This window comes from Myotis daubentonii, chromosome 4 (assembly GCF_963259705.1).
Source record: "Myotis daubentonii chromosome 4, mMyoDau2.1, whole genome shotgun sequence".
Classification (NCBI taxonomy): Eukaryota; Metazoa; Chordata; class Mammalia; order Chiroptera; family Vespertilionidae; genus Myotis; species Myotis daubentonii.
This window is the reverse complement of record NC_081843.1, coordinates 10,471,197-10,488,556: the sequence shown is the minus strand read 5'-3', so window position 1 is coordinate 10,488,556 and position 17,360 is coordinate 10,471,197. Positions and strand designations below refer to the sequence as shown.

Here is a 17,360-nt window from a genome sequence, read left to right as displayed (position 1 = left end):
AAGCACACATAGGGCTGGCTCTTTAATAAAAAGGAAAGTTCTGCTTGTAGCTCTGCTTAGAATTTGAATTTATTTTTCTCTAAGCCCACCGGTGATTTAAAAAAAGGTGTAATTCCAAACTCTAAGTGTTGCTTGATTTTTTTTCCGGTTTTCTGCAACTGCATGACAGGGGTAAGTGCAGGGCCCTCGTTCTGGCTCCATGGAATGCAGCTGCTAGAGGCTCTGTTCTTAACCTGGAACCTGAGTTCTGTCTCTGCACATTGTTGGTGTTGGAGAGGATTCCAGATTCTTCAAGGGGTTCCACAGCCCAAGAAGACAGTGTAGATTAAGGAAATATGCATTAATATTCTTTTTTTTAAATATCTTTTTATTGATTTCAGAGAGGGACAGGGAGAGAGTTAGAAACACCGATGATGAGAATCATTGACCCACTGCCTCTCGCATGCCGCTAAGGAGTTCGAGCCGCAATCAAAACATGACCTCCTGGTTCCGAAGTCCACACTCCACCTCTGAAACCCAGCTGGGCCCACAACTGCAGGGCTGCATTAATATTCGTTAAAAAAAAGAAAGTATGTTTTATCGATTTTTTAGAGACAGACAGAAACACCAAGAGAAAAACATCATCGACCGGCTGCCTCCTGCATATCCCCCACTGGGGATCGAACTCACAACCCCGGCAAGTGCCCTGAGTGGGAATCGAACCGAGGACCTCTTGGACCACTGAACCACACTCGCCAGGCTGCACTAATATTCTTGTTTCCACCAAGAAAGAGTGTGATCTCCAGCAATAATGCCTGAAGCTTGAATGGGAAAAACATCTACTCATACAGAACGTTTTCATGTTGCCTGGCTCAGAGACTCAGGCAATCTCAGCTGTTGTCTGTGGCTGTTTTTGTCACAGGGCCTTCTGCACCCTTGAGGTGTAGGCCTAAGAGGCTGAGCCTGCAGCCTCCTACAACCAGCAGTTATACACACTCCCCGACTATGAGCCTTATCTGATGCTGCTAGTGGAAGGGGTAAGAGCCTCTGATGGTTGAAGAAAATTTCACAAGCTCTCCTCTTGAAACCCTGAGCAACTAGAAAACGAAACAGGAAAGTCTTACCCCATCCCTTCACCATTTTCCTACCCAAGAAGGAAGAACATAAAACAAGAGCGCTTTCTTCTGGACTCGGCCACCTCCCCAGACACGCCCCTGACCCAGACACTACAAACATGGACAAGAAACTCCCCCTTAAATAGCTGTTTATTGGCAGTGGGCTGGAAAGGGCATTGGAGTTGGCATACACAGACAACACCACGCAACCAATGTCACAAGGGAGGCAAAAGTGCTGGGAAAGAGCAGCCTGGAGCCCGGGATGAGGCCTCTTCAAGAGTGAGTGTGGGAGGGGGCGGGGCCTGGAGTGTTCGAGGGGCAGCCTTAGATCACCTCTGCTTAGTAGGCATGGTTAGAGATGAAGAGGGACTGGCTGGCTGCAGCCCCAGTCTGGCCGCTTGGGGTGTACTTTCCTTGGCAGGCGAGGCTGTTGGCCTAAGAGGGGAGAGGAGCCAGAGTAAGGTTTGTGTTGAGAATCCCATCCACCCCGGCACTCTGCCCACCTCCTGCTCCATCCTCACCAGCGCTCGCTTGATATATTCCTCCTGGGCAGTCTTCAGGTTCTCCTTCTTTCCACCCCAGGCCTTCAGAGCAGAGGCCTGCAGGGCCCGGCCATAGGAGAAGGTCAGGGCCCATGGCTTCAGCAGGGGGCACTTGTTGATAGCATTGAGGTTGATGGATGCCTCCTCCTCACTCTGACCTCCAGATAGGAAGGTGATCCCTGTAAAACAAAGGTGAAATGGGGAGAGAGGTTGTAGTCCGAGATCCAGGGGACTGCTAGGGGTTCCCAGCAGCTGACCTGGAAACCAGACCAATAGGCATAAAGATTGTGGATACCGTTTGTCTACCTCCCAGAGGGCAAGATGAGAGTGTGGGTCTCACCAGGGACAGCGGGGGGCACTGTGCGGCGTAGCGCAGTGACAGTTGCCATGGCAATCTCCTCGTTAGAAAATTTCTGGGTACAGGCATGGCCTGGGGTGACCATATTGGGCTTCAGCAAGGTGCCTTCCAGGTAGATGTGGTGGTCACTCAGAGCCTTGTAGACAGCAGCCAGCACCTAGAGTAGGGCAGGACCAAAGTGGGGTGGGGCAGAGTGGGGGGACAGGAGTCAGCCCCAAGGCCCTCGGCCCAGCTGCCAACCCACCACCCTGCCCAGGCAGGAAGCAACCTACCTTTTCAGTTACATACTGACAGCGCTTCAAGTCATGGTCGCCATCGGGGAGGATCTCAGGCTCCACGATGGGCACGATGCCATTCTGTGGGGTGAGGGACAGAGTAGCTATGAGACTTCCTGGAGGCGTCAGCTCTACCTACAGCCCTCCACAACCACTGGCCAAGGTCTTAGCTCCACGAAGACAGAGACTCGTGGCTTCAAAGCCCTCAGCTTTGCAGGATGTAGGAGACAGGATCTCCTCAGATCAACCCACACAAGCCCTCCACTGTCCTCCACAGGCTCAAGCCTGATGACTGGTGAGGATCCGGAGCAGCTGCCTTAGGGGAGGCAGACATCCTGGCAGATGGGTGGCAGGCTAGATGACACTCTGGAACCAAATGAGATGGAAGCTGGCCTGTGGGGGATGTGCAGGCCCACCTGCTGGCAGATGCTGGCATAACGGGCCAGAACGTTGGCATTTTCCATGATGGCAAGGGCTGAGGGGGTGTGTTCCCCAATCTTCAGCACACAGCGCCACTTGGCAAAGTCAGCTCCGTCTTTCTTGTACTGGGCACAGCGCTCAGACAGCCCATCCAGCCCTGGAAAGGGGATGAGAAGTCAAAACCTGGCAGAGGAGGGGGCAAGTGTCTCCCACTCATCCTGGGCTCTTAGAGGGGCACCAACCTGGGTGGGTTGGTCAGCAAGGCAAGGAGGCAAACAGTTCTCACCTTGGGTAGTAGTTTCACCATTTGTTCCTGCCAGGGGTACCACGCCCTTGTCTACCTGTTGGGGTAGGACAACACTATAAGGCAAGTAAGCAATCTCTACTACCTTCTCCTCTAGAGCCCCCGTCACCTAACCTCACGTGACACCTCCTGGGCTTCAAATGTTTCCACTTGGCTACAGTATCTGATCCTGAGGCAGATACGGGGGGTTATTATTCGACAGACAGCCCGGGAACCTACTACTTGCTGGCTCTGTGAGCAAAACACACCACTGCCTTGAGCTTCTGGTTTTCATCTGTATAATAATGGGTAATGACTTGCTCTTAGAACTTCGAGGATTAAAAATACCAAGCAGGGCAGTTTCTAGCTTTCCTTACCTCCGGTCTGGGGTAGACGCCACCCCAAGTCTCCAGGCTCCCAGCCCAACGTTCACCCCGCCAGCCTATTACTTTGGATGACTTTTCGATTTTGCTTCTAGGCAAGGTGTCTAGAAGCAAATGAGGCTTTTCCCCACACCATTTCAGATCTCCCATTCCGAGGCCCAGCCTCCTCACCTTGATGCCCACAACGCCGCCCTTGGATTTGATGACTTGGGGGAAGGGACGCCCATCATCTGTCTTCTGATAGAGTGTCTCATGGAAGAGGATGACACCCCCGATGCAGGGATTCACTCGGTCATCGGCAGTCAGCAGCAGCTGGCGGTAGAAGCGCCGGTTCTCCTCGGTGTTCTCAGTGCCAATGGACTGCAGCCGCTTGGCAATGCTCCCTGGAAAGGAATCGCCCATGGTCACAGGGGGATCAGCCTGTCACCCCCACGCCTGGGCCCTCCTCCCACTGTGTCCTGATCGCACCAGTGGACTCATCTGCAGCCAGGATGCCCTTGCCCGGAGCCACGATGCGGTGAGCAATGTCACTTAGCTCCTTCTTTTGCTCCGGGGTCAGCGCTGGGTATTGGTACGGCATGGTGCCAGTCAGTGCCTGGGCAGAGGAGACACATGGGGGAGCATGGGTTAGCTGGGTCTCCCAATGAACAGAGCCCCTTGCCAGGGCCAAGTTCCCTACCTTCCCTTCCCACACCCAGCAGGTCTTGGGGTACTTCCCCAGCTCTCCCCTACACCCGACTTCCCTATACTAGGCCTGCCTCCTGTACCTTTCCTAACTCTCTGTGTTGCTGGGTGTTGCCCAGCTGAGGGTGGGTTTGCATACTGGCATCTGGGCCAAAGGAATAGGCCAGAGCCATGGACAGATGGCTTGTGTAGAAGTTGGACCCTTCTGGCTTGCGCTTTGCCATGGGGTCACCTTGCCTAGAAGCAAAATCGAATCGCAGTCTTTCAGAATTTAGAGGTCTGCATAAGGCAGAGGGCCCAACCCCCTCATCTGAAAGGACCCAGAGAAAGGTCTGTATTCAAGTCATACAGCAACCCAAGGGTCAGATCTGAGATTGGAACCCAGATCTGACTGCCATAGGGGCGTTCCTTCCGATCCATCCAAGATCCCAGAGCGGGGACTGGCACCAAGGCCTCAAGGTCATCCCAAGGTCAGGCTTCTCCCCCCAGAGTGGGGGTGGGAGGGCATGAGGAAAAGGGTATGGAGAAGGGTGTAGGAGGGAATCAGAAGGCAGGAAAGGGCAGCAGAGGGAGTCCGGCCCGAGGCGGAGGAAAGGGATAGTTTTGCCCATCTCACTGCTCAAGCAGGGTAAGCTGCGGAGGAGAGGCAAGCGCCCCACCCCTTCCCCTGCAAAGCGCTCCTGTCTGCTCGCCGGGCTGCAGCTGTTCCAGGCTCAGAATCAAGGTCACCCGATAAGAAAAGACAGGGAAGGTGTTAATAGGGAAAGAGGCGCTGCCAAGGGTTGCCCTCCTCGCCAGGGGCGCCTGTGCCCCCGGGCAGGGCCCCCACCCGCCTTAGGGCACCTGAAGCAGTACACGGCCTGGCCCCTAACCCTCGCTGCCTCGCAGGCTCCCTGCAGAGGCAAAGGGGCCATGATCCTTTGCACTAGGGGTCCCGGCAGGAACAGGGAGGGGGACCGGCCCTTCACCTCGCCCTGCTTCCTCCCCGCCATGACTCAGCGCGCGGAGTCCGCATTGCGCAGTGAAGCCGGCGAGCGCCAGCTGGAGCGGCTGGGGACCGGGCTGGGAGTCGCGTGTGTGTGCGGGGGTGATGATGGAGGAGATGCCGGGACCCGGGGCGGGGGGCTCCGCCCGACCCCAGGCCCCCTCGCCGTGGCCTCAGACCTTCGCACGTGGCGAGGCGCGCTCACCTGGCACGGGGGGCGGGCGTGGCGGTGTCGCGGCGGCGGGCGGCGGGCGGGCGAGGCGGGAGCGAACGCGGAGGTCGTCACTACCAGCCTGTTCTGCGGCGCATTCCAAGAGGAACGCCGGCTATTTAGCTCGCGAGTGGGCGGCCCGGGAGGCGGCGCCGGCCTTATTAGGGCACCGCTCCGCCCTCCGCTGCGTTTTTCCTTTTGCTGGGGCTGCAGGCGCCCCGGCGCCCAATGGCAGGCGAGTCACTGGGAGCGGCCGCCCCTAAAGGCGAAGCCCGGAGGCGGCTCGCGGGCGGCGAGAACACGACACCCCCCCCCCCCCCCATCCTCCTCGGACGTGACTCGGGCCACATCCCGCCGGCCCCGTCCCTCCCTCTCCCTCTCCCCCCGCCTGGCGCGCTCTGGGCGCCGTGACTCAGCTGGTTTGGGGCCCCCGAAGGGGCTGTTCCTGGGGTGGGGGGCGGGGGCGGGGGCGCGGGTGGAGGAGCCGGGAAGACCCGAGCTCCGCTTCCCTCCCCGGCCCAACCCCAGCTTCCGGCCTGCGCGGTGCGGCGGGTGCGGGTGGCGCCCGTCCCTGGAGGCCGAGCTCGGGGTCTGGCGGCCACGCCCGCCGGCTGCTCCGAGGCCCCGGGCCGCCCCTCCGCGCTCGCTGGCCCGGGTGCAAGTGGCAGCGGCGGAGGACGAGGAGGCCGCGGGCTGCCGGGGGGAGGCGAGGCGGCAGCGGTGCGGACGACACGCCCCATGGTGCGCGCAGGCTGCAGAGGCCGCGGGGCCGCGAGGAAGGGGCCGGCTGCGCTCGGGCCCTCGCAAGCTGAGCGCCCGGGACACTCGTCCCGTGGACTGACGTCTCAGAATAAAACGTGTCGCACGCCGATCAGCCTCCCAGACACATCCCGCGCCCCGTCCTAGGTCTTCCCTCCAGCCCGGCCCCACCCAGCGCCTTCCCGCTGGCGCCCACCTGGAGGCCGGAGCAGCGGGCAGAGCCTGGTCAGCAGCGAGTGAGCCAGGCGGCACCGGGCTGGGTTATAAAGCAGCCCCTGCCCTCCCCCCGCCAGTGTCCCCAACCTTCTCCACTGACCCCTGCCCTTTCCTCCCCGGGTCCACGGGCAGGGACCTATATTTAGGGAAACCTGAAGCTCCTGACATTCAGGCCGGCGTGGGGCCCCGAGTGCGAGAAGCGGGGAGCGAGCTGGGCCTGCCCTATTTTAAGGCCTGGGGAGGGCCCCCGCCCACTCACCCGTAACTCAGAGGGAATTTCTTCCTTGGAAATCCAGTCTCAGGCCTTCAAAAGGGAAAGAAATCTCTGGGCGGGGATCTGTGGGGAGAAGGGGCAAGGGGACTCCGATCACGTGGCCTTCCCTGCCTCCTCCTCCGACCCCCTCCCCCGCCTGGGCTCGGATGGGAGCGGCTAGGATTCTCTGGAGCCCATTTCTTTAGAGGGGGTGCAGCTGCAGGTGCTAGCTAGACCCACACCCCAAAACAACCAAGAGCCCATGGACTGGGCACGCCAGGTACCCTGTATCCTGACACTTAGGTCCAAGTTCCACCCGTGGTTAGCATCGTTTACTGGGGAGGGAGGAGGAGGGCTGGCACCTGCGGGGCTCCCCCTCTTTCCTTGTCCCTGTGCGGGAACTGCAGTCTAGCCGGCCAGTGGCTCCCCACGTCTTGCTCTGTTGAGAGCCAAGTTCTCCACTGCTGGTTCTCAGGCCAGTGAGCCAGGCAGCCCACCCGTGGTCCCAGTGGCCGGAGGCCCCTCAGGGAAGAGGGCCTGGGGGCTGCCCACTCCCCCGAGGGCAGGGACTTGGGTCCTCATCGGAGCTTGATCTCGAAGCAGAGGCAGTTGAGGCTCTGGCAGTCAGGCAGCTGGCACGCACAGGCACAGTCGCAGAGCGGGCAGCAGCGAGGGCAGCGCGGGGCCCAGCCCTGAGGGAGAGGAGAAGGGGGTGAGGGGGTGGGCAGGAGGAAGGGGGACGGGAGCCTGAGGCTGTGTCCCTCAGGGGAGAAGGGAACAGGCCCGGAAAGCCCATTTGCCCAGTGGAACAGAGAGTACCATCCACCATCCCTGGGCACAAACCAAATCCGTGCTGTTGAGAAATCAGCAAGGAGGCAATGTTCCAAACAGCTGAGCTCAGGAGCTGGGAGAAACTATTCAGGGGGTCCTCTCGTTCTCCCCATTTAATAGGCGAGGAGACTGAGGACCGAGAGCTACCGGCCTGGTCCCATGCTCGCGTTCGGGTGTCCCAGTGTTCAGCTCAGTGATGGTTCTACATTTCTGTGGCCCAGGGCAATTGAAAGTCAGTAGACAGGGAAAGCACACACACATTTTCTGTCCCTGATGAAAATAACTTGTTGGTTTTGTGGATTTCTTCCTGGCATGAGACCAAACTGCAAGATCTCCACATCTCTGAGCACCTACTCTGTGCAAGGCAGACTGCATTCATGAATGAGTTTTAAAATCTTTAATAATGGTAATTTGCATATTTAAATTATTTAATGTCTCAAAAAGTTAGATCTCCTAATTGTCAGAACCTTGAGTAGAGGAGCCTCTTTACAAAAGAGGAAATGGAGGCTCAGAGAGGGGAGTGATTGCCCAAAGGAATGCATCTGGGGGATGCTGCTGGGATGCACCTGGCCTGCCTGCTCCCCGTCCTTAGGCCCCCCTCGACCCACTGCCTCCCAGGTCGGGAACATCAGCTTCTCTGTGGGTGTGCAAGGACAGGGACTGTTCATCTCACGTCCCCACGGAGCTGGCAGGGGGACTCACGCTCAGCGATGACTGTGGGCTGAATGGATAAACCAAAGCACATGATTTCTCCCTCTGTAGGCAACGGAGAAAGAAGAGGCTTCTCAGTTCCCAGGGAAACAGAAGGTCTGCCTCTTGGGGAGAAGAACAGCCTGTCCTAGAGACAGGAAGGGGGAGCAGCCGACTCCCGCCGACTCCCCTCCTGTCCCGGGCAGAGATGCTCGGAGGCTGCTTCGGGCATTAAGTGGAGTCAGGCCAACTGGCTGGGGCAGCACACGCCCAGGGTGTGACAGAAAATTGGCATCGTGAGTCCTAAGGCGGAGCTAGTGACAGTCACAGTTGCACAGATCAGACACTGGGCCAGGCCAGGAATAGGGGAATGACCTTTGGAACAGCTGAGGTTTCGGGGTGCGGTGCCGGATGACTGGTACTATCAGATGTCACTAGGGGCTCCTGTGAGGGGAAGGGACCTAGTGTCCCCAGGTAGAGGGGGCTGAATTGGGCTGGAGCTGCTGCCACTAGAATTGGCTCCCAAGGAGGAGGCTAGAAGTGTCATGGTGGAAGGGACAGAGAGCAAAGTGGTTTTGCTGTGTTTGATGAGGGTGTGCTTTGGGGTGTCTCTGGGGAGTCCCAAGTCTGGAGATGAAGTCAGCTCTGTGGGATTTTGGAGGACCCTGCTGTCATTCTGTGCACAAAATTGGTGGCTGAGAGGCTCCCCTGCCCTCACTTCAGAGAAGAGGGTATTAAAAGCATTTCTTGGCTCTGTCCATTGGATCTAGTCATTAAAAACTGGCTAATGGATTTCTCAACTCTCCCAGGCAGCCAGGTGACTTCTGGAAGGAATCTGCTGTTTAAGTACATTAAACCAGAGCTCCACAAGACTGTTAACTCTCGTGTTTCTCTAGGCCCCGAGTTTTCCACTTGGATATCTTTTGCTTTGATGCTGTGAAGACCAGCCACCTTCACCGGTTAGAGCCCCGGCTCAGCCTGGAGTCTAGTCCAGGCCCAGGCCTGGCGAATTCACGTTTTGGGCCTCAGGTTCCTCGTCACTGAGCCCACTTCTTAAGGTCATCGTGAGGAATCGGCGGAAAGAACGAAGCACAACGCCTGGTGCTTAGTGGGCACTCCGTACAGGGAGCTGCTCTTGTCCCAGCAGCCCTTTCCCCGGTGGGTGGGGCAGGATCGTGTGAGAACTTGTTAAAAAGTCACAAACTCTGCCCAGCTGGTGTGGCTCAGTGGTTGAGCATTGACCTATGAACCAGGAGATCATGGTTCGATTCCCAGTCACAGGGCACATGCCCGGGTTGCAGGCTCGATCCCAAGTTGGGGGCATGCAGGAAGCAGCCGATCAATGAGTTTCTCTCATCATTGATGTTTCTATCTCTCTCTCTCCCTCTCCCTAAGTCAATAAAATATGTATTAAAAAAAAATCACAGCCGAACCGGTTTGGCTCAGTGGATAGAGCGTCGGCCTGCAGACTGAGGGGTCCCAGGTTCGATTCCGGTCAAGGGCATGTACCTTGGTTGCGGGCACATCCCCAGTAGGGGGCGTGCAGGAGGCAGCTGATCGATCTCTCTCATCAATGTTTCTAACTCTCTATCCCTCTCCCTTATTCTCTGTAAAAAAATCAATAAAATATACTTAAAAAAAAATCACAAACTCCAATCAATCCAATCCCAGACCTTTCTGATGCCTGCTTCTGATCACAGACAGGGCTGAGAACCAACCACTGCACTGTATGAGTTTCTCACACGCTATTATAGTTGCCTACTTATTTCTCTCTGGCTTTCACCAGAATGTAAGCCCTGTGAGAGCTGGGACCATGTCTACCCTGTTTCCACTGAGCCCTCAGGGCCCAGCACAGGGTCTCAACAATAACTCCATAAATCTTTGGTTAAGTGAATAAATAATGAATGAATTGGATACTTGGTAACGGAAACCTAGGTTTCTGCCCTGGCTCAGTCACTCAAGCTTCTGTAAGCTGCAGTTTCAACAGCTGTGAAGTAGGCGAGAACTTGGTAATATCTGTGATTGTTACTGTTCCTAAGGAAACTGAAGGACAGAGACTTCAATGCACCAACTACAGTCCGTCCAAGTTATGAATCTGCTTGGTCTTCTAGCCACACTTTTCCCTCTTAAGGAAGGTCACCACTTCAAGGGCAGGAGCTTATTGTCTAAATCTCTGAGCCCAAAATAATTACTGCCTAGGAAGGTGTTCACTTACACGGAACATCTTTAAACCCACAAGTGCAAAAATGGCCTGTCCCCTGCACGCCAGGCTCCGCCCCGAGGACTCTAACACACTGTGGAACAACTTGCCAGGCAAGACTCTGCTGTGAGATGTTGGGGAAATGGCTAAACTTCCCTAAGCCAACGTTTCCCCTGTAATGAGGGGGGGGGGGGGCACAAATACCTACCTACCTACGTGCACAGGCACAGATTGGTGACCGAGGCGTGATGTTAAGTTAAAAAGGGTAAATTGCCGAAACCGGTTTGGCTCAGTGGATAGAGCGTTGGCCTGCGGACTGAAAGGTCCCAGGTTCGATTCCGGTCAAGGGCATGTACCTGGGTTGCGGGCATATCCCCAGTGGGAGATGTGCAGGAGGCAGCTGATCGATGTTTCTCTCTCATTGATGTTTCTAACTCTCTATCTCTCTCCCTTCCTCTCTGTAAAAAATCAATAAAATATATTTAAAAAAAAAAAAAAAAGGGTAAATTGCCGGTGTGGTTCAATGGTTGAGCATTGACCTATGAACTAGGAAGTCACAGTTCGATTCCGGTCAGGGCACATGCCAGGGTGGCAGGCAGCCAATCAATGATTCTCTCTCGTCATTGCTGTTTCTATATCTCTCTCCCTCTCCCTTCCTCTCTGAAATCAATAAAAATATATATATTTTAAAAAGAGTAAGTAGCAGTTGTGATGATATATGTGGTATGACCCATTTTTACCAAATCATAGTAAAATACAGCAGTGATGGTACTGTATGTTAGTACTGTATATGAGGGTCAGACAAAACAGCAACCTTAGAGAGTTGGTTTATAAAGTACCTTATATTTGCTATGTGTTACAACATGCACACTTTGTAATCAGTGCTTTTTGTGATCAGAAAAAAATATATGCAGGTTTTATAAAATACCCAGCTCCCAGGGTTGTTGAGAAAATAATAATGGAACATAGTATTCACTCAGTGAACAGAATGAGCTCTGTGAGAGGTTGTTTTTTCTTTCAACTACCACTTTCAGAGGTGATTGTATGCTCTACATGTTACACACATCACCTATCTCCACCTGATACCCTGTTTTCCTTTTCTTTTTTACATTTTATTGATTTCAGAGAGGAAGGGAGAGGGAGAGAGAGAGAGAAACATCAATGATGGGAGAGAATCATTGATCAGCAGCTGCCTCCTGCACGCACCACAGGGGATTGAGCCCACAACCTGGGCATGTGCCCTTGACTGGAATCGAACTCAGGACCCTTCAGTTCACAGGGTGAAGCTGTAGCCACTGAGCCAAACCGGCTAGGGCCTGTTTTCTTTTTTCCAAGCAGGTTTCATCATTAGAAATTATCTGGTATATTGTTTATGTTGTTGTTGTTGTTTATATTTTATTGATTTTTTACTGAGAGGAAGGGAGAGGGATAGAGTTAGAAACATCGATGAGAGAGAAACGGATCAGCTGCCTCCTGCACACCCCCTAGTGGGGATGTGCCCACAACCACGGTACATGCCCTTGACCGGAATCGAACCTGGGACCTTTCATTCCGCAGGCCGATGCTCTGTTCACTGAGCCAAACCGGTCAGGGCTGTTTATGTTGTTTTTGGCTGTTTCCACCCGACCCGGTACTGGAATTGTGCTGAATAATAAATGTTGAACAAGAACAACAAAAATCAATGTACAGATGGTGCCTAGCTCCGGCTCAAGGGGTTCGGGGACAGTGTGAGAACTCACAGCTTCAGTGGGCTGGGGGCAGCAGGCATCCAGGTAGTGAGCTGGGCTGGGCAGAGGGAAGTCGCAGGCTTCTGCACAGGTCCAGCAACAGTCCTGGGGCCTGGAGGCGCCTTGCTTCCTGCAGGGGGAGCTGCAATCCGTGCAGCAGCCTTGGGCCTAGGAAACGGCAGGGCTCAGGATCCGGACCAGGTGGCGGGGAGGGGTAGCCAAGATACGGTTTTGGGGAGAGGGACAAGAGAAGGCTCGGCAGGAGACAGCAGAGGAGGAACTCTGGTCCCAGGGAAGGGATAGATGGGGGACTGAATAAAAGAGGAGCCTCAGAGTGAGGGCCTGCAGACGAGGGCACAGGCTAACCGGGTTCCTCTTCCAGAGCCCACCCTTCGGCCCCCAGAGGCTCCTCACCAGCAGGCAGTGCCTCGTCAGCAGCACTAGGCCTAGCAGCAACAAATAGATGCCCACAGCGATGAAGACGATGGCGGGAATGGGGAGCAGCAGGGAAGGACTGCTGACGGGAGCCGGGGTGGGATTCCAAGGGCTAGAGGAGGCCTGGATGAGTACAGGAGGAAGGGATGACAAGGAGGTAGGGGAGGCTGCAGGAACACAGAAATACCAGGGGGACACTGAGGTGGCCGGAAAGGGGGGAGGAACAGCCACCAGATGGCCGGGTGAGTCGACAGGACTACACATTCTTGTCCCCCAACCCCCCCTTTCCCCTGTCATCCCCATTTCAGCACCGTACAGGGCTTGTGGTCATTCTAGGCTTCACCCAGACGGACTGAGCTTCCTCTCAGCACGTCTCTCCAAATGGACCTGTTGTCTGGGACGCCTTGCCGGCCCTCAGCCAACATCACTGCCCCTGACTGTCTTCCAACCTGCAGTGCTGCCCCTTCCCACAGCAGCTGTCCTTGTGTTTCCCTCCCTTCCTTACAACCCATTGATGGCTCTCGGCGGCTTAGTCCTCACTTATCTCAGAGACAAAAGCCCGGGCCTAGCCCCACCCACCCGCCTTCCCTCTCTGCACCCCAGCCACACGGAAGGCCCGGCAGCCCCCAAGTGCCCTCTCCTCTCTCTCACCCCAGGTTTCTACCCACTGTTCCCTCCGCCTCCACGCCTTTCTCCTTGATCACTCGGCAAACTTCCTCTGGCCTGGAAGAGCGGGAAGGGCCCTGCTGGGGGTCCCCCTCCCTGGCATTCCTTTGAACGCTCTCGTCCTGAGCGGGAGGGTTATTGGGGTGCAGCGCCCCCTCTGCAGTCCGCCCGCAGGCAGGCACGTCTGGGTGAGTTTAGGGCGCTGCGGGGGTCGGGGGCCTGGGACTCACGTCCATGGGGCAGGACAGCGCGCCAGGCAGGAGCTGCAGAGGAGAGAGCGCCCCGGGCTCAGAGGCCGAGAGGGGCCGCTGGCCCGGGTGCCCCGCCCTTCCTCCCGCTTCCCGGTCGGGGAAACGGGCCCAGCGGGGGTCCCGGGTCCGGACAGTGGCGATGGGACTCGGGGCGGCACGTCCCTCGCAGGCCCCAGCCCGACCCGGCCACACCCCTCTGCTGTCCCCGCACCCCAGCCCCCCCGTCCACCACCCGCGTCACCTGCACCCTCGGCGCCGCGGACCGTTCACGGATTCCGCGCCGCATTGGGCACAAAGGGCCGCGGGGGCTGCACAGCCCGCAAACCTCCCGGGCTTCCTACTGTCGCCATGGAAACCGCGCGCTGCTTCTACGGCGGCTGCCGAGACCCAAAATTTCTTCTCCCCGTTTCGCTTCTGCCGCATATTTTCTGAGACTAGTAGCTCTTTTTTTTTTCTTTATTTTATTTTATTTTTTTTTAATTAAATCTTTATTGTTCAGATTATTACATTTGTTCCTCTTTTTTCCCCCCCATATCTCCCCTCCTCCCAGTTCCCGCCCCACCCTCCGCCCTCACTCCCCACCCACTGTCCTCATCCATAGGTGCACGATTTTTGTCCAGTCTCTTCCCGCATCTCCCACACCCCTTTCCCCCCCAAGAATAGTCAGTCCATTCCCTTTCTATGTCCCTGATTCTATTATAATCACCAGTTCATTCTGTTCATCAGATTATTTATTCACTTGATTCTTAGATTCACTTGTTGATAGATGCATATTTGTTGTTCATAATTTGTATCTTTACCTTTTTCTTCTTCTTCCTCTTCTTAAAGGATACCTTTCAGCATTTCATATAATCCTGGTTTGGTGGTGATGAACTCCTTTAGCTTTTCCTTATCTGTGAAGCTCTTTATCTGACCTTCAATTCTGAATGATAGCTTTGCTGGGTAAAGTAATCTTGGTTGTAGGTTCTTGGTAGTCATCACTTTGAATATTTCTTGCCACTCCCTTCTGGCCTGCAAAGTTTCTGTTGAGAAATCAGCTGACAGTCGTATGGGTATTCCCTTGTAGGTAATTGAGTTTCTTTCTCTTGCTGTTTTTAAGATTCTCTCTTTATCTTTTGCTCTTGGCATTTTAATGATGATGTGTCTTGGTGTGGTCCTCTTTGGATTCCTTTTGTTTGGGGTTCTCCGCGCTTCTTGGACCTGTAAGTCCATTTCTTTCACCAGGTGGGGGAAGTTTTCTGTCATTATTTCTTCAAATAGGTTTTCAATATCTTGCTCTCTCTCATCTTCTGGCACCCCTATAATTCTGATGTTGGTACGCTTGAAGCTGTCCCAGAGGCTCCTTACACTATCCTCGCATTTTTGGATTCTTTTTTCATTTTGCTTTTCCGGTTGGGTGTTTTTTGCTTCCTCGCATTTCAAATCATTGACTTGATTCTTGCACTCCTCTGGTCTGCTGTCGGGAGTCTGTATAATATTCGTTATTTCAGTCCGTGTATGCTTAATTTCTAGTTGGTTCCCCAACATAACATCGAGGGTCTCATTAGTTTTCTTGTAGATCTCATTAAGTTTATCGGCAGCTTCTAAACAGTTCTTGAGAGACCTTAAAAGTGTGGTTCTGAACTCTATATCTTCCATTGACAATTTTGTCCTGTTTCTTTGTCTCCGCATTTTGTTATGCTTCCTTGGTGCACCCCCTAGTGGTCTTTGTTCGCAGTCTTATAGTTAAACCTTGATTGTTGTAGCTAATACCAGGGAGGGTTTGACCTCCAGGCCAAGTGGCTATGAGATTCAGCTGTGTCAGCAATGAGAGAACTTCTGTCCTCTAGGGAGGTGCTAATCTAGCCTTTGCCTGAGGCTATCCGGCAAATGCCTCTGCGCAGGGCTTGGGCGAGGCGGGTCGCACAGGACCAACAGGGTGGGTTGGAGAGAGCAGTTATGGCGGCTCTCAGTCCTGTCCCCAGGGGCTCTGCCTCTCTGAGTCCCAGCACTCGCTGCAAAGCTAGGAGAGAAAGCTGCACTCGCTCTGACCGAAGCCAGACAGTCCCGCTTCTCCCGTTTGAGTCTGGGTCCCTAAAGACTCGCCCGGATCTGGAGCTCAGAGTCTGCGACACCCTCCCGATTGAAAACGCCAACTGCGCCCTCCGCCGCCAGCCCACTCCGCGCACTCCGCACCTCAGAATTTGACTTCAGCACTGCGCCTCCTCTGAGTGTCCGTATGCATTTCTCTTTCCTCCTAGTTGTAGGACTTCCACTCAGCCAGCGTTCCTGTGGTTCTGGGTGATGTCCGTTCCGTCTTTTAGTTTCACTTTTGAAGTAGTTGTTCAAAGCAGCAAACTCCGGCGTTAACCTATGCCGCCATCTTGGTTCCCTCTTTCTCTTTTTTTGTTTTTTAATTGATGAGAAAGAGAGAGAGAGAGAGAGAGAGAGAGAGAGAGGAGAGAGAGGAGAGAGAGAGAGAGAGAGGAGAGAGAGGAGAGAGAGGAGAGAGAGAGAGAGAGATTAAGATGAGAGATTTGTTGTTTCACTTATTCATGCCCATTTATTAGTTGGTTCTTGCGGGTGCCCTGACCCGGGATGGAACCGCCATCTACCCGGCCAGGACCGAGCCCCTTCACATGCTGGGTCCTGAGCCGATAGCAAAGAAAGATCCCCCCCGCGCCCCCCCCCCGCGCCCCCCCCCCTCCACACACACACACACACACACACACACACACACACAACACCAACTTGCTGTGTGACTTTGGTCGAGTCACTGGGCCCACCGAGTCCATTCCTCCTCTGTAAAGGGGGAGCCACCTACCTCACAGGGACACTGTAAAAATCAAAGCGACTTGTTAATTGTCTGGAATTATTCTCAATATTTTTCAACCTGACCCCACCCGTTTTTATCGACAGTCCCCTAATTTCAGACTCCATCATTTGCTCAGGTGGCGTGGCTCAGTGGCTGAACACCCACCTATGGGCCAGAAGGTCACGGTTCGATTCCCTGTCGGGGCACATGCCCGGGTTGCAGGCTGGATCCCCAGTGTGGGGCGTGCAGGAGGCAGCCGATCGATGATTCTCTCTCATCATTGCTGTTTCTATCTCTCTCTCCCTCTCCCTTCCTCTCTGAAATCCATAATAATAATATATATATATTTTTAAAAAGACCTAGTAATCTGATTTCTTCAGCCGTCACATCATTGGCAAAGTGATTTCCTCCCCCCTCAGCAGGTCTTGTTCCGTTTCTATTTTTAAGCCTGGGCAGGCGCCCGATGACTGCAGAATGAGGCCCAAATGCTCCTGCTGACTGTCCACACCTCCCAGTCTGGGCCCTGCCTCTTTGGCTGACTCATTCTCACACCCCCCGCTGGGGCCAAGGCCGCTCTAGGCTCTGCATCTCCAGCAGCAGACAAGGCAGCACGCTCCCTCCCCTCGGGTTGCTTACACTCCTCCTCCTGGGGGGAGGGGATCAGATAATATGGAAATAAATAAGACTGTTTTGTGCCCCATCAGTTCCTTCAAGGTTCCATCACAGGATCTGTTCAGGGCGCCTGAGCCAGTGCACAGGGCCTCGCAGCTCCACGCCTTTGCAGATGCTGTTCCCTCCGCTAGAACCGCACCCTTCCCGCTCCCCCTCTGCTGCACGTCTTCTTCATCCTTCAAGCTTCAGTTCCATTTTGCCCCACGGAGGTCTTCCTGCCAACCTCAGGCAGCGGTGGCCGCGTTGGGCACCATATACATACCTATCACTTTACCACAAGGTATTTGAATCCTCCAGCCGGTGCCTGGCTCCCCAGTTACACTGTGAGTACCTGGGTCTGATTTGTCTCCATGTCCCAAGCCCTAGCACTTGGCCTGGTCTTGGGGGTCTCCAGTGAGCAATGCCTGATTCTGTGAATGGATGGAATCCAACTGCAGCCACCCATGAAGTGTTGTTGTCCAGCTGCCCGAGTTCCTGTGGCTGTCGGGCAGCCGAGGCACTCAGACCTCCTGCCTTCATTCCTGAACTTTTTGCTTCTACACACAGGTTTGCAATTTCCCCTAAAAGCACATTGCCGTATGCCTGCTTGTGCCCATGTTCTCCATCCAGATGTACCTCATCCCCGCTGCTG

At 54.9% G+C, this 17,360-nt stretch overlaps 2 protein-coding genes across 9 annotated transcripts; both read right to left on the bottom strand.

The window, feature by feature from the left end:
* Positions 1-1,226: 1,226 nt before the first annotated feature.
* Positions 1,227-6,492, bottom strand: ALDOA (aldolase, fructose-bisphosphate A). 3 transcript variants are annotated; one of them, XM_059692362.1, is made up of 9 exons: positions 6,470-6,492; positions 3,824-3,950; positions 3,527-3,738; positions 2,976-3,030; positions 2,686-2,846; positions 2,267-2,350; positions 1,977-2,151; positions 1,616-1,815; positions 1,227-1,529 (listed from the first exon to the last, which is right to left on the bottom strand). In XM_059692362.1, the coding sequence occupies exons 2-9, from the start codon at positions 3,933-3,935 to the stop codon at positions 1,434-1,436; spliced, it is 1,095 nt and encodes a 364-aa protein (XP_059548345.1). In that variant the 5' UTR covers positions 3,936-3,950; positions 6,470-6,492; the 3' UTR covers positions 1,227-1,433. The 3 variants fall into 3 exon arrangements, with proteins under 3 accessions (XP_059548345.1, XP_059548343.1, XP_059548344.1); XM_059692360.1 differs by lacking the exon at positions 6,470-6,492 and adding an exon at positions 6,191-6,338; XM_059692361.1 differs by lacking the exon at positions 6,470-6,492 and adding an exon at positions 5,230-5,376.
* LOC132232779 (keratin-associated protein 10-10) lies at positions 6,469-13,654 on the bottom strand. 6 transcript variants are annotated; one of them, XR_009452475.1, is made up of 6 exons: positions 13,505-13,635; positions 13,243-13,275; positions 12,326-12,469; positions 11,924-12,079; positions 6,961-7,155; positions 6,469-6,547 (listed from the first exon to the last, which is right to left on the bottom strand). XR_009452475.1 is itself a non-coding variant. In XM_059692363.1 (5 exons), exons 1-5 carry the CDS (start codon positions 13,547-13,549, stop codon positions 7,042-7,044), a joined length of 492 nt encoding a protein of 163 aa, XP_059548346.1. In that variant the 5' UTR covers positions 13,550-13,635; the 3' UTR covers positions 6,958-7,041. The 6 variants fall into 6 exon arrangements, 5 of the variants coding, with proteins under 5 accessions (XP_059548346.1, XP_059548347.1, XP_059548349.1 ...); XM_059692363.1 differs by lacking the exon at positions 6,469-6,547 and having other exon boundaries at positions 6,958-7,155; XM_059692365.1 differs by lacking the exons at positions 6,469-6,547; positions 6,961-7,155 and adding an exon at positions 11,628-11,828 and having other exon boundaries at positions 13,505-13,638.
* Between the last annotated feature and the right edge of the window lie 3,706 nt (positions 13,655-17,360).

Bases quoted from the DNA above. Each gene is read 5' to 3' on its own strand.
- ALDOA (XM_059692362.1), bottom strand. From the start codon at position 3,935: ATGCCGTACCAATACCCAGCGCTGACCCCGGAGCAAAAGAAGGAGCTA. The intron at 2,351-2,685 runs GTGGGCCTGCAC...CTCACCCCACAG, and splicing joins ATGCCAGCATCTGCCAGCAG to AATGGCATCGTGCCCATCGT. The intron at 1,530-1,615 runs GTGAGGATGGAG...CTCCCCTCTTAG, and splicing joins AATATATCAAGCGAGCGCTG to GCCAACAGCCTCGCCTGCCA.
- LOC132232779 (XM_059692363.1), bottom strand. From the start codon at position 13,549: ATGCGGCGCGGAATCCGTGAACGGTCCGCGGCGCCGAGGGTGCAG. The intron at 13,276-13,504 runs GTGACGCGGGTG...TCTCCTCTGCAG, and splicing joins CCGCGGCGCCGAGGGTGCAG to CTCCTGCCTGGCGCGCTGTC. The intron at 7,156-11,923 runs GTGAGTTCTCAC...CCTCTCCCTCAG, and splicing joins GCCCCCAGCCCACTGAAGCT to GGCTGGGCCCCGCGCTGCCC.